The sequence below is a fragment of the Babylonia areolata genome, chromosome 26, assembly GCF_041734735.1.
Source record: "Babylonia areolata isolate BAREFJ2019XMU chromosome 26, ASM4173473v1, whole genome shotgun sequence".
NCBI lineage: Eukaryota > Metazoa > Mollusca > Gastropoda > Neogastropoda > Buccinidae > Babylonia > Babylonia areolata.
In genome coordinates, this window is record NC_134901.1 from 20,248,960 (window position 1) to 20,260,657 (window position 11,698).

General features: G+C 39.9%; 1 protein-coding gene across 1 annotated transcript; it reads right to left on the minus strand.

Annotated features, from left to right (window-relative positions):
* Positions 1–1,343: 1,343 nt before the first annotated feature.
* LOC143300188 (large ribosomal subunit protein uL3m-like) lies at positions 1,344–11,676 on the minus strand. The gene is made up of 9 exons (XM_076613747.1): positions 11,539–11,676; positions 9,155–9,376; positions 7,729–7,819; positions 7,285–7,413; positions 5,647–5,746; positions 4,722–4,782; positions 3,929–4,040; positions 2,693–2,770; positions 1,344–2,107 (listed from the first exon to the last, which is right to left on the minus strand). Exons 1-9 carry the CDS (start codon positions 11,631–11,633, stop codon positions 1,871–1,873), a joined length of 1,125 nt encoding a protein of 374 aa, XP_076469862.1. The 5' UTR covers positions 11,634–11,676; the 3' UTR covers positions 1,344–1,870.
* Positions 11,677–11,698: the final 22 nt, after the last annotated feature.

The window sequence follows — 11,698 nt, forward strand, 5'->3', positions numbered from 1 at the left end:
ACAAGAAGTGGCCAGAGGTGATGCTCTGAGTGAACAGGTGTTATACATTCTGAACCAGTAGGAATGATGAATTATTATGTATTCAGTACAGCAGTGTCAAAGAAAGTCTCAATGTCAAGTCTGCTGCCGTTTGGTCATGGCAATGCTGATGGTTGCACTTTTTGGATGCCTGAAACATCTTGTTTACACAGATGTTATGTTAGGATCTGAAACTGTGCACAGCACCCAAGTTCAGAAGTGGACAAAAAGCTGTATTAGACTTTAGACTGAAGCAGCCTTACATATACGTTGGTCCCTGTGGATCAAGGGTGCAGTGACATCCCACCCAACAATTCCAACGTGTGTCAAATGTCCTGTGTGACACTGAAAGACTGGTCATTGCCCATTTATGTTTACCTTCACTCGCGTAACATTCTGTGATTACAGTCTTTGTATCATTAAGTTCATATTGTAGAAAGTTTCCTTTACTCAAAATCGAAGTCTGAGTGAAGGAAACTTTCAGCTAGATACATTCAGAATCACAATGTTTACCAATGAATGCAAGCCATTTTTTGTTTTGTGTGTGTCAATTTTACTAAGGCATCCTTGTCAGTACACATTAACTGATCATGTCAGAAAGTGACTCATATGCTTTAGACACCCAACCTTTGTTATATTTCTTTAATTGCCGGGCATAAATTTCAAGTTAAGTTTGATCTGTTCTTCCTTTTCGACTTAAAAATATTGTGCCTTACATAATTCATCATTTGATAGTTCTAAAATATTAGCAAGTGATAATATTGAATCACAAGTTCATGAGGACTTTCTGTTGGGTGTTTCTAGTGAACAGTTTTATTTAGTTTATTCATCAGTATTTGCCCACTTGATGTATAAACAGCAGATTTTGTTCCCCATGTTGGAATGACTGTTAACATGTGGAATACTGAAGAGCATGAAGCGACTGAAACATTTGTTCTTTAGTTTTTAGTTGTTGATCAAATCAGGAATGAAAATCTGGAGGTTTTTTCTTCAATTTGAAATGTGAATATGCTTTTACATGTAATTTATATTTGCATGGGTAACTAATGTAAAATTTTATGTTCATATAATCATGCCTTTGTTCCTGTACAAAAATACCTTCCATGAGCAAATTATTTTGTGTGTGTGTGCATGTGCGTGTGTGTGTGTGTGTGTGTGTGCGCGCGCGCACGCACACATGAGCACGCACTGCTTTGGTGAAGAAACACTAGTGTTAAAAAATCTTCCCTTGTTCCAAGCAGATGGATATTGTAGTTTAGTTTTAGATGTAATATGCAGACATATTCGTTCATCATGAAATCACAGTCATTCCTAAACAAGAATGGTAACTACACAACAAATCATGTTTAATAATCAGACTCACAGGTATTACAGATCGAATCACTTTCTCTGTAACTTAAGCTTATCTATACATTTCCACATGATCAGTGCCCTTTTTTCCTCATTCACTGAGTGACCTTGACAGTGATGTCCAAGGACAACATGCATGTCTGACTGAGTTGAAATTGTGGCGATCCGCACAATCGAGATAAAATTATTACAGTAACTGTTTTTCTGCGGTCTGGTCCAGTTATATCAACTCTTCCCTGCTAGAATGGTAAATCAGAGCCACTGCCATCAAGATGACGCATTCATGATAACTTGGCAGATGAACAAAGTGTGACAATGATCATCATCAAAACATTATCTTTCCTACTTCAGTGTACATGCACGCACACACCACGCATATGCACACACACACATATAAACATACTACTTTTTACACACAGTGTTGGAGAACTTGGCAGCATCAGAATGCACTCAAACTGTACCCTCTCACAAACTGTTCACACACAACAGCGCACACCATCAGTCACTCGAAGGTCAAGGACGGGTCGCTCATCCTGTGAAGGTTGTCGTCAAAGAACTCCAGAGGCAGATCCTGGGAACTGGCTTCACCTGTCCAGGTGGGGAAAGGTGGGTGGTCCTCAGCACTTGGACGACAAGTCGGCAAGATGGTGTCATAGACTCTGACAATGCCATGCGTGTTTCCTGGGATGTTGGGACCTTGCACGTACAGCACGTTGTACCTGGTGTTGATGCGCCAGATCTGAAGCAAGGAACAAAAAAAAAAAAGAAAAAAAAAAAGGTGGTTATGACACTGGAGTATTTCTTCGGTACCTTGGGTGCCACTGTGAATGTCTTACCAGTCTCTGGGAGAGGTGTCAAAGCTTGCAGACAGATCTATACACACACCACTTAGATGTTTGAGGGGGGAAAAAAAGGAAAAAAACAACAGAGAATGTCTGACCTTCACATAAACCTAGCACACCGATCAGGCCTCAAGTATACTTTCGGGGAATAACTGTGAATATTTCCATACCTTAGGTACATCTAATTTTACAAGATTTTTAAGAGGCAGACTTTCTATCCCCAGCCCATCCTACCCCACTCTACAATCATAATTTCTTCTTTTTTTTTCTAGAATGGTAAAACAGTGCAGAGACATTCATTCATATATTATTTAACAAAACAACTGCATTTTTCCCATCTGAAACAAGTACAGCTCCCGTCTATGTATTCATCTCCCACACAGAATTTTCTCACAGTATTTGCCATAATTGTGAGCATTGTGTTATACATTTCAGAAATGAAAGCAACAGGTTCACAGTTGAGCACAGCATCCTGAACTTGCCTTCAAACCCTTCAGTTTTGTCCATCGGTCTCCCATGTGACCTGGCATTTTTTTGCCTTTCCAGATGGCCGATTTGTCCTGAAACACACAGACACACACAGACACACTTGAACTAATACTGACGCACAAGAGATGAAAGTGAATAGAGTAAGTGAGCAAAAAAAAAAAGATATGAAAAGAAATTTTGTTGTCAAATTTTTCTATGCATTCCCCTGGTCATTCCCCTCAGATGTGCTTGACAAAGGTAGAGAACTGTGGTGTTGGCAATCAACACCAGTTGTCTCCCAATATGCTGACATTAGGGAAGGGTTTCAACTGAACATCGGATGCTGGATGGTAGCACTGATAGCCCTTGATACACGTTTTCAATCCAATCGACACCTAGTCTGAAGAACATTTTGCCAAGTTGGTTATTGCAATCAATGTTTATGACCAAGAAGCATCCAAGAAATTATTTGTTTTAATGGATTTGCAAAGCACCACCAAAGTGCTTTTGAGTTATTAGTTATACAGCTTATCACCTATTCTGACATTGTTTGCTTTGGTACTTTGACAAAGACTTCCGATTGAAGGTAACAAATTCTGTCTATTCCATAACTACGCCATCGAAGAAAAAAACCTCAAGTTGTTGCTGGGGCAGAGCATGCTCAGTTTTTCAAAATCTCATGTTGGAAGGGGAAAACAGGTAGGACTGAATTTCTTACTTTATTCTTCTCAGTACAGATGATAGTCAAGGAAACAAAAGGTTCTCTATGGACACACACCAGGAAAAAGAGAATAGCCACCTGTGCACAGCAGCCTGATGTAACATCCAGATCATATCAACAAATCGAGCCAAAAAATGAGGTGATTTCAAGTTTACAATCTAACATTTCACTAACAAGACATCATTTAAAAAAATATGTATTTAATTTAATTCAGTTCTGTAAAACTTGCAAGTAATGATCCACACATAAGCTTCTGAATGTTTCAAATGAAGTTCTGCTCTGGAAAACATAAAACTAAACTGGACTTGTTCATTCAGAGGGCACAGGTTAGCCATTGTTCTACTGGCAGGAAACTGGCTGTAGCTGTCAAGCTTTGTTACAATGTGAAAAATGGTTTTGTTAACATGACCCCTTCATGTCGACAAAAGTCGCCTGTGGTGGTGCATTGTCTAGTCAACCAAAGTCGCTTATGGCGGTGAAAGGGTTAAACAGCTGTTAGTACTTAAGAACAGGATAAGTGAGCACTCACCCCACCACCCCCTGTGCTGCCCATCTTTCTGTGTGCCTTGGTCACTCCATGAGAGGCCGGCATTCCCTTCATCCCCCACCGCTTCACCACGCCTTGGAACCCATGGTCAATCCTGAAAACACAACACAAAGCACCACAAAGTGAAGAGCAGCTCACAACTGTTTTATGATGAAAACAAGATGGGTACCAGCAAACAATAAAAAGATAAGTTCTGAAAGAGCAATTTACTATGCAGATTTATGAAGAAAATAAGTACCAGCACACACAAGAAAAGAGAAGTTCTGAAAACGAACTGGTTACAATGAACAAATAAAACAGGATGAGGGAATTCTGGTAGGTTGTATCTGAATCATTTGGACTTCAGTTCACCGTACAACCCATTGAATGATTTGCTTGTGAAATATCTGCACGACCAGAATATGTTCAATACCTTTGCAGCTCTGAATTTGTTAACATCACTCCATTTATTACAGAAACATTCCACTATTTCAAACTGAGTGACTAATAGTGGACAATAAGAAAACAAACGATATCAGATAATAACTGAACAAAATGAAGTCTCAGTCTATAGACTGAACTGTGAACATACTACGTTTCGATACCAACAATCTTAAAATTGCAACAGAAGAAGGGGAACCTATACAAACAAATACATACTAACAAAGGTACCATCCTGCAATTTCAATTTTGGTGGATCTAATATTAAAAAACAAAACAAAACTGATTTGCAGATTTTTATCAGCAAGGCAAAGCACAAATGTTCCATTACATCCCAAAAGAGTGGTCCACTTACGTTTTGGCTTGAACGTCCACATAGTCTCCCACACGATAGTGCATCACAGATAAGGGAGTCCCTGCAAAACAGTAGAACTGTCTTAAATGTCATCTCTTCAAAAAAATGACAGAAACAAAACGAAACTCTGTTCTGTCAGTGTGCTTGTATTTTGTATTTTTACATGCTTGGAAGGAAATTTTACATATTTTTTTTAGGACATAAAGTTTGAAGTCGGAAACAAAAAAGCTGCTGAAAATCTGTAGAAGGGTCATACACACGGACACATGAATGCATGAAACTTAATTATCTCTATCAAATATAATTTTGTGTGTGTGTGTGTGTGTGTGCCTCATCTGTTTCTCTGTATGCATAATATTGCTTGATTTGAGAATGGAAAAAACAACAACAAAAAACTACAGGATAAAAAAAAAAAAGATGACCAAGCCCTGTTCTAAAGACCTAACCATTTCCAAACAATAATCATATTCTTTACAATAAAGAGGGAAAAAAATCACAGGTGTAAGCAAATACTACCAAAACGCAACCAAGATTTTGGAAGAAAAGGATTTGACTCTTTTTGAGCAGTTGAGAAATAACAAAAAACAGTTCTGAAAAAATAAGCAGTAAAAAAAACTCGTAATTCTTTTGATCTTTTGTTGCTTATAGCCCAGTCAACAACATCGGGCCATATCAGGGGTGAAAAACAATATAAGTCCCCACAAACCTAAGAAGAAGAAGAAAAAGAATAAGAAAAAAGACCAGAAAAGAAAATTTGGCACAATAATCAGTTGGCAAAATATGTCTAAAAAATGCCTGAAAACATTTCCACCCCATGGTCTGCATACTGCCAGAATAATAAAATGAACCTCCTCTTTCTGAGCTCAGAGATGTCACTGTCATAACAAGACCCACATGATACAGACCAGACTCCCTGAAGACTCACCAGGCTGGATGGCAGCATCTGGCGTGACCAGGAACCGAGTCAGGACCTTTTTGGGTGGCACGCCTGCCTCAGTGAAGAGATTGACATAGGCTTTGGAGAACTGGAACACAGAACTGGCAGTCTAGTATTCTGTTTGTTTGTTGTTGTTGTTTTGTTTTGTTTTTTCTTGTTGTTTTTTTTACTATGGTTTTAATGCTATCTATCACCAACTGAACCTTGCAATGACTCAAACATATATCTTTAGATGGACTATCCTCATCTGAAACATGACGAGCCACTATCAGTGTCAGCTGAACATTATGTACATACAAAAAGACAAAAGCATGTCTTCGTTCAAGACATCTGTATACTGATACTATGACTTCTCCTTCTACTCTGTTCGTGGGCTGCGACTCCTGTGTCCACCCATATGGTACACACGAGTGGGCTTTTACATGTATGACCATTTTTATCCCTACCATGTTTTCAGGGAGTCACACTCCATTTTGGGGGGATTTATGACCTCAGTATAAATGATAAGCATCCAAAGAATGTATCAGTCACCATGTAAATCCTTCCTAAGGTTTGCATGTGCAAATGAACACATGCATGCAAACACACAAATGCAGATTTGATATGTGAGTGCATTTTAAGTTTTATTCTAATATTGTTTGTGTATAAGTATATGCATGTGTTTGCATACACATGTTTGTGTGTGTGTGTGTGTGTGTGTGTGTGTGTGTGTGTGTGTGTGCAGGTGACATTCTAAGCACATGAGCAGGGTTTAAAACATTAGGTTAAACTAAAAGAACATTTCATTGTATGTAACTGATTGGAAGTCTTGCAAGTGTAAGTTCATTAAAATAACTAAATAGAAGTGAAAATGATAAGAGAGAAGGGAGAGATGGTTTATTTGGAGAAATAAATATCTCAAGATCAATTCTGTGTGGACAAACATTTATACCAGACTTCAATAAGAACATTTATACCAGACTTCAATAAGATTAAACCTGATCAGATCTGAAATAACAAGAACTGATCTAAACGTTACTTCATGCACACCTACGTAAAAGATGCATCTTTTAAAATGCATGCAAGCAAATCACAGGAACTTAGAACTGTTTCCATACAAATTAAAAGAACTGTCACCATAAATTAAGATTATATCACCAATCAAAGATGTATCATGCCCAAACCATATTCCAGATGAGCTCGTTATGTGGAGTGATGGCCTGGAGGTAACGCGCCTGCCTAAAAAGTGAGAGAATCTGAGCACACTGGTTCGCATCCCATAGTCGCCAGTATTTTCTTCCCCTCCATGAGACCTTGAGTGGTGGTCTGCGCACTAGTCATTCAGTTGAGACGATAAATCAAGGTCCCATGTGCAGCATGCATTTAGTGCACGTAAAAGAACCCACGGCAACAAAAGGGATGTCCCTGGCAAAATTATGTAGAAAAATCCACTTTGATAGGAAAACAAATAAAAAAAACTGCATGCAGGAAAAAATACAAAAAAAAAAAAAAAGGGTGACGCTCTCAGTGTAGCGACGCTCTCTCCAAAGGGAGAGCAGCCCAAATTTCATATGGAGAAATCTGTTGTGACTAAAAAGAGCAATATAATGATATAATAATACTGTCACCAACTAAAACCTTACGCACCATCCGAGGATCCGTGCTCATGGAACCAACAACCATGCTGCCAAATTTCTTCCCCCACCACGGCTGCCAGCTTGATGTCTTTTCAAACTCTTCTGGGGGTGTGTAGCGAATCACATGATTGTCCAGGACCTGAAAAACAAGCTTTGCATGATGGACTGTCCAGAGAAGAGGAACAATGATGATATATGTAATCATTACTGTTTTAAATTCATTCACTGATTCATTGCGATCTCATTCAGATACATATTTACTGTATCATACCGCAACAATCTGACTTCTTTTTCATTTTGGATCCTTCACTTGAAATGTCATTCAAATACTTTCTCACCCAAACTTTCAAATGATAATTGATAAGAATGCATTTCCATGTTAAAAATTCATAAAAAAACGAAAAGAAAAGCAATTATGTGAGAATGTATGGAATAGGGCACATAAAGAACTTACCTGCAGTAATGTCACCATTATCCTTTTCCCTTCTTTTGTCCACTGTGGGATGACGCCAATCTTCACTGCTATGACCCCACAGCGTCGCGTCCTGAGAAGGAACAAACAAACAAAGAAAACTAAATATTATATTTTACAGATATCAAGTTGTCTGAAGCCATAGCAAAAACCAGATAAGGTGTTTTGTAACAGTATCTTTTGACACAGACGTCAGAACTGACTTGCTCATGGTATAAGCTGATAAGGTAGTTTGAATCATAATGCTGTTGTGATATCAAAAACTGAGAAAAAGTATCACCTTAATTACAGTCCATAAATCTGAGAACCTTCCTTTTGATACCCATTAGTCCCCTCTGCATTCCTCTAGCCCATCCATACATAAGCATATTTATTCCTGAAACATTAAGGAAAAATGGGGGGATTGGCAGAGTTGGCTCAGTGTTGGACTTCTGATCCAGTGTTCACTACTGGTTAGGGTTTAACTCTCTCCGGACGAAGGAATGCGTGAGCATTCCTACACAAAATGTATTCGGATTCAGATGAAAGAATGGAACAGCATTCTCCGAAAATAAAATTCCATCACACGCTGTACACGTGATTCTGTGATTAGCCAAGCAGAGTGCGCTATTCTGGGTCACTCCACAATTGAACAGTATGATTGGTCAGCCTGGCATGTGTGGCCCGTCTCGCACACACGCTGACAAAGTCACTGACCGGTCGTCTGCTTGCGTGCCAGCCTGTTAGCAAAGCGGGCTCTTCTCAGAATGTTGTGAAGCGAACAAGGCAGTGTCGGCAACGTTTTAGGGTTGCCAAAGTACTTGAAATGCTGCAAACTGAAAGGTCGGACATTGAAGAGGTGGATGATGACGACGAAGAAAGCGAATTTAATGCAGAAAGCGAGCATGGGTATGGTGATTCAGGGTGAAAAATTGGCAGTAATTTCTACATACGGCAAAACTGTAAAAATAAGATGAGAAATTTGATTTTTTTTTATATGTAATAGCTCAACACGTAATAAACCAGTTCTGAAAGTTTCATTTTCTTACACAGTATTTAGTATTTTTTGTAATTTTTTTCCAAACCCTTACAAAGGGTGGGGAAAAGCAAGGGAGAAAACTTGTCGTCCCGAGTGAGTTAAGCCCCCATTTCAGAACGGTGTTGCATCCTTGCAACATTACTCCGATTTCCGTCACTCCACCAAGGTGTAATTGTGGATGGGTACCTCACTTTAGTTAGGCAAGATGAAAATGGCAGAAGAAGAGGAATGTCAAGCCTCAGACACAGTGGATGTGACTTCACAGCCCCAATGGCTGAAAAAGTCCATGGGAATTCTAACTTAATCTAATCTGAGTCTCGTTAAGTAAAATGAATAATACCACTAAAAATGATCAATAATCACTAATACAAATGTAAAATGAAAACATACCCCTTGCGATACTCCTGGTTTTCCATTCCGACATCGTCCTTGAGCACCGGACTTGTGTTTCTGTAGGTACTGCGGATGACTTCCTTCACAAACCTCTCATTCTCTCGTGTCAAGTCTTCATCTGTTTGAGGAGGCTTCTTGCGGGTATACCACTCAGGTTGTAAATTGTACTGTGCCACATTGTGTTTCTTGCTGCGGACTTGACAGTAGTTGGATAATACCCTGAAAATAAACATCCAGGATAAGAACGGTCAGAAATTATCAATTGTTTCCTGATTATTAGACACACACTGACACACTGCTTTTCTGCGTGTGTATACACATGAGGGGGATTCAGGCACAAGCCGGTCTGCAAATAAGTTGAAATGGGAGATTGGGAAAACCTCCACTCTTTACCCACCAGGCGCTGTCACCCAGAATCAAACCTTGGACCCTCAGGTTGAAAGTCCAACGCTTTACAATAATAACAATAATAATAACGGTATTTATATAGCGCTGAATCTTGTGCATAGACAAATCAAAGCGCTTTCACACCAGTCATTCTCACGCACGCATAACTCTATAACTGGAGAAACTGATTCACCCCCTTCGCTTCCCTGTCACCCTTCTTCCCCTCACTCCCCATCCTAACCCCCTCCTTCATTTTAATAACAATAATAATAATATTTATATAGCGCTGAATCTTGTGCAGAAACAAATCAAAGCGCTTTCACACACCAGTCATACACACACATGCACAACTCTAAAACTGAAGAAACTGGAGACAAGGAAGAGGCAGGGAGCGGAGGCTATTTTGGGAATAGGTGTGTTTTAAAGCCAGACTTGAAAGAGCTGAGTGTGGAGACCTGACGAAGCGAAAGACAAAGTTCATTCCAATTGCAAGGTCCAGAGACAGAGAAAGAACGGTGGCCAACAGTCGAGAGTTTGAATCTGGGTATGCGTAAATAGAGTGGATCCGAAGCTGATCGTAGTGAGCGAGATGGAGTGCTTTAACCACTCAGCTATTACATCTGCCTAATTACTCACACTGACATGCAAAGAAGGTATCATGTTTCCATCTCCAGGCAAGAGTGAGGTTCTCAGTCTCACGAGTCAAGGCTAGGTAGCTCTCAGAGCAACTTTACCAGAAGCTAAGCATAACAATATAACATTTACATACTGCCTCACATCTGCTTCCTTGTGCTTGAAGTCCTCACCCTCACTACTCGCTCTATTGCCACTAGCATCCAAGCAGGCTCGCAAACAGGAAACATTTTTATGCTGAGCTTCCTTCACTCCTTCCTTCCATAGAGTGACCACAATTAAATGTTGATTTTTATGTCACTGTTTAGGGGATTTGCAGGAAAAAAGCTCTAATTTTGAAGAAAGAAAAAAAGAGTCTGCAGAAAAAAGCTCTAATTCAGAAGAAAATAAAAGGAGGACCTGCTCGGACTGCAGCTCTCACTATAGTCTCAGTCCAACTGACACCCAACATAAAAACTGGGATTTTTGTTGCCCATCTTAGTGTGATGCCATGGTGTCAGTGTGGTGTTATATTGTTTCTAGGTGTACTTTGGATGGTTAATAATACTAATAGTAATACTTATGGCCAGCGCTGGGCATCAATCTCCGATTGGTGTGCAGCGAGCAGCTTGACATCGGCCTTGAAGAATTAATGGATGTAAAGTTTCATTCTCGTTCAGTGAAAGTCTATGCATACTTCAGTTCTGGCATTTCAGGGAAATGCTGGCCTTTCTTGATTCTTGAGGTTGCTTTCCCTGCTTTCAAGCATGAATTTTTCACTAATGACTGACAGAATGAACAGACCCAACAGAAAAGTCCAATCAGGAATCGAACTCTTGATCCATTGACTGGCCACCAACAACACCTCCTCCTGACTCTACATTTGCTACTGGAAGTCCCACCAAAATTACTAACGAACTTCCCACTCCAGCTAAAATTACCGGATATAACGATTATCGACCTCGATTAATGACATTCTCGTCGGGATCTCCGCAAAGCACTGAGCTTCGTATCGATCGAGGATTGACGCCCAATTACTTCGAATTTATATGTGATAGCAATAACACACATCACGCGGGGTGGGTGTCGATGTAAAACCCGAATGTGACAGACTGCTTTCCGTTTCTTCCCGTTGGCCATATCACTTCTGTAATTTACCGTGGCTGTCGTTTTGGGTTTTTTTTTTTTCTCTTAACTTCTCTCTCTCTCTCTGTGTTTGTGTGTGTGTGTGTGTGTGTGTGTGTGTGTTTGTAAGTTGTGAGAAGGAGCAGAACCGGTAATGCAGAGGACAGACGTGGGGAGATCACTTTGGCTTTTCACGTTGAGATATTAACTGACAAAAAAGAAAAAAAGAGCATAAGAAGTGCATATCAGCTGCTTACCCAATGGGACCAGACTGATGCAGCTGGATGCCACTCAAACGACAACGCAGCTGACACACTGCTTGTCTCAAAGTCATAGCTGGCAAAGCCGCCATGCTGATTTCAATGAGTGCTCGGCTCTTGATTATGCTTCAATGTTTTACAGGAATCGTCTAAAATA

Bases quoted from the DNA above. Each gene is read 5' to 3' on its own strand.
- LOC143300188 (XM_076613747.1), bottom strand. From the start codon at position 11,633: ATGGCGGCTTTGCCAGCTATGACTTTGAGACAAGCAGTGTGTCAGCTG. The intron at 4,041-4,721 runs GTAAGTGGACCA...TTGTGTTTTCAG, and splicing joins GTGGACGTTCAAGCCAAAAC to GATTGACCATGGGTTCCAAG. The intron at 2,771-3,928 runs GTGAGTGCTCAC...TGTGTGTTTCAG, and splicing joins GCAGCACAGGGGGTGGTGGG to GACAAATCGGCCATCTGGAA.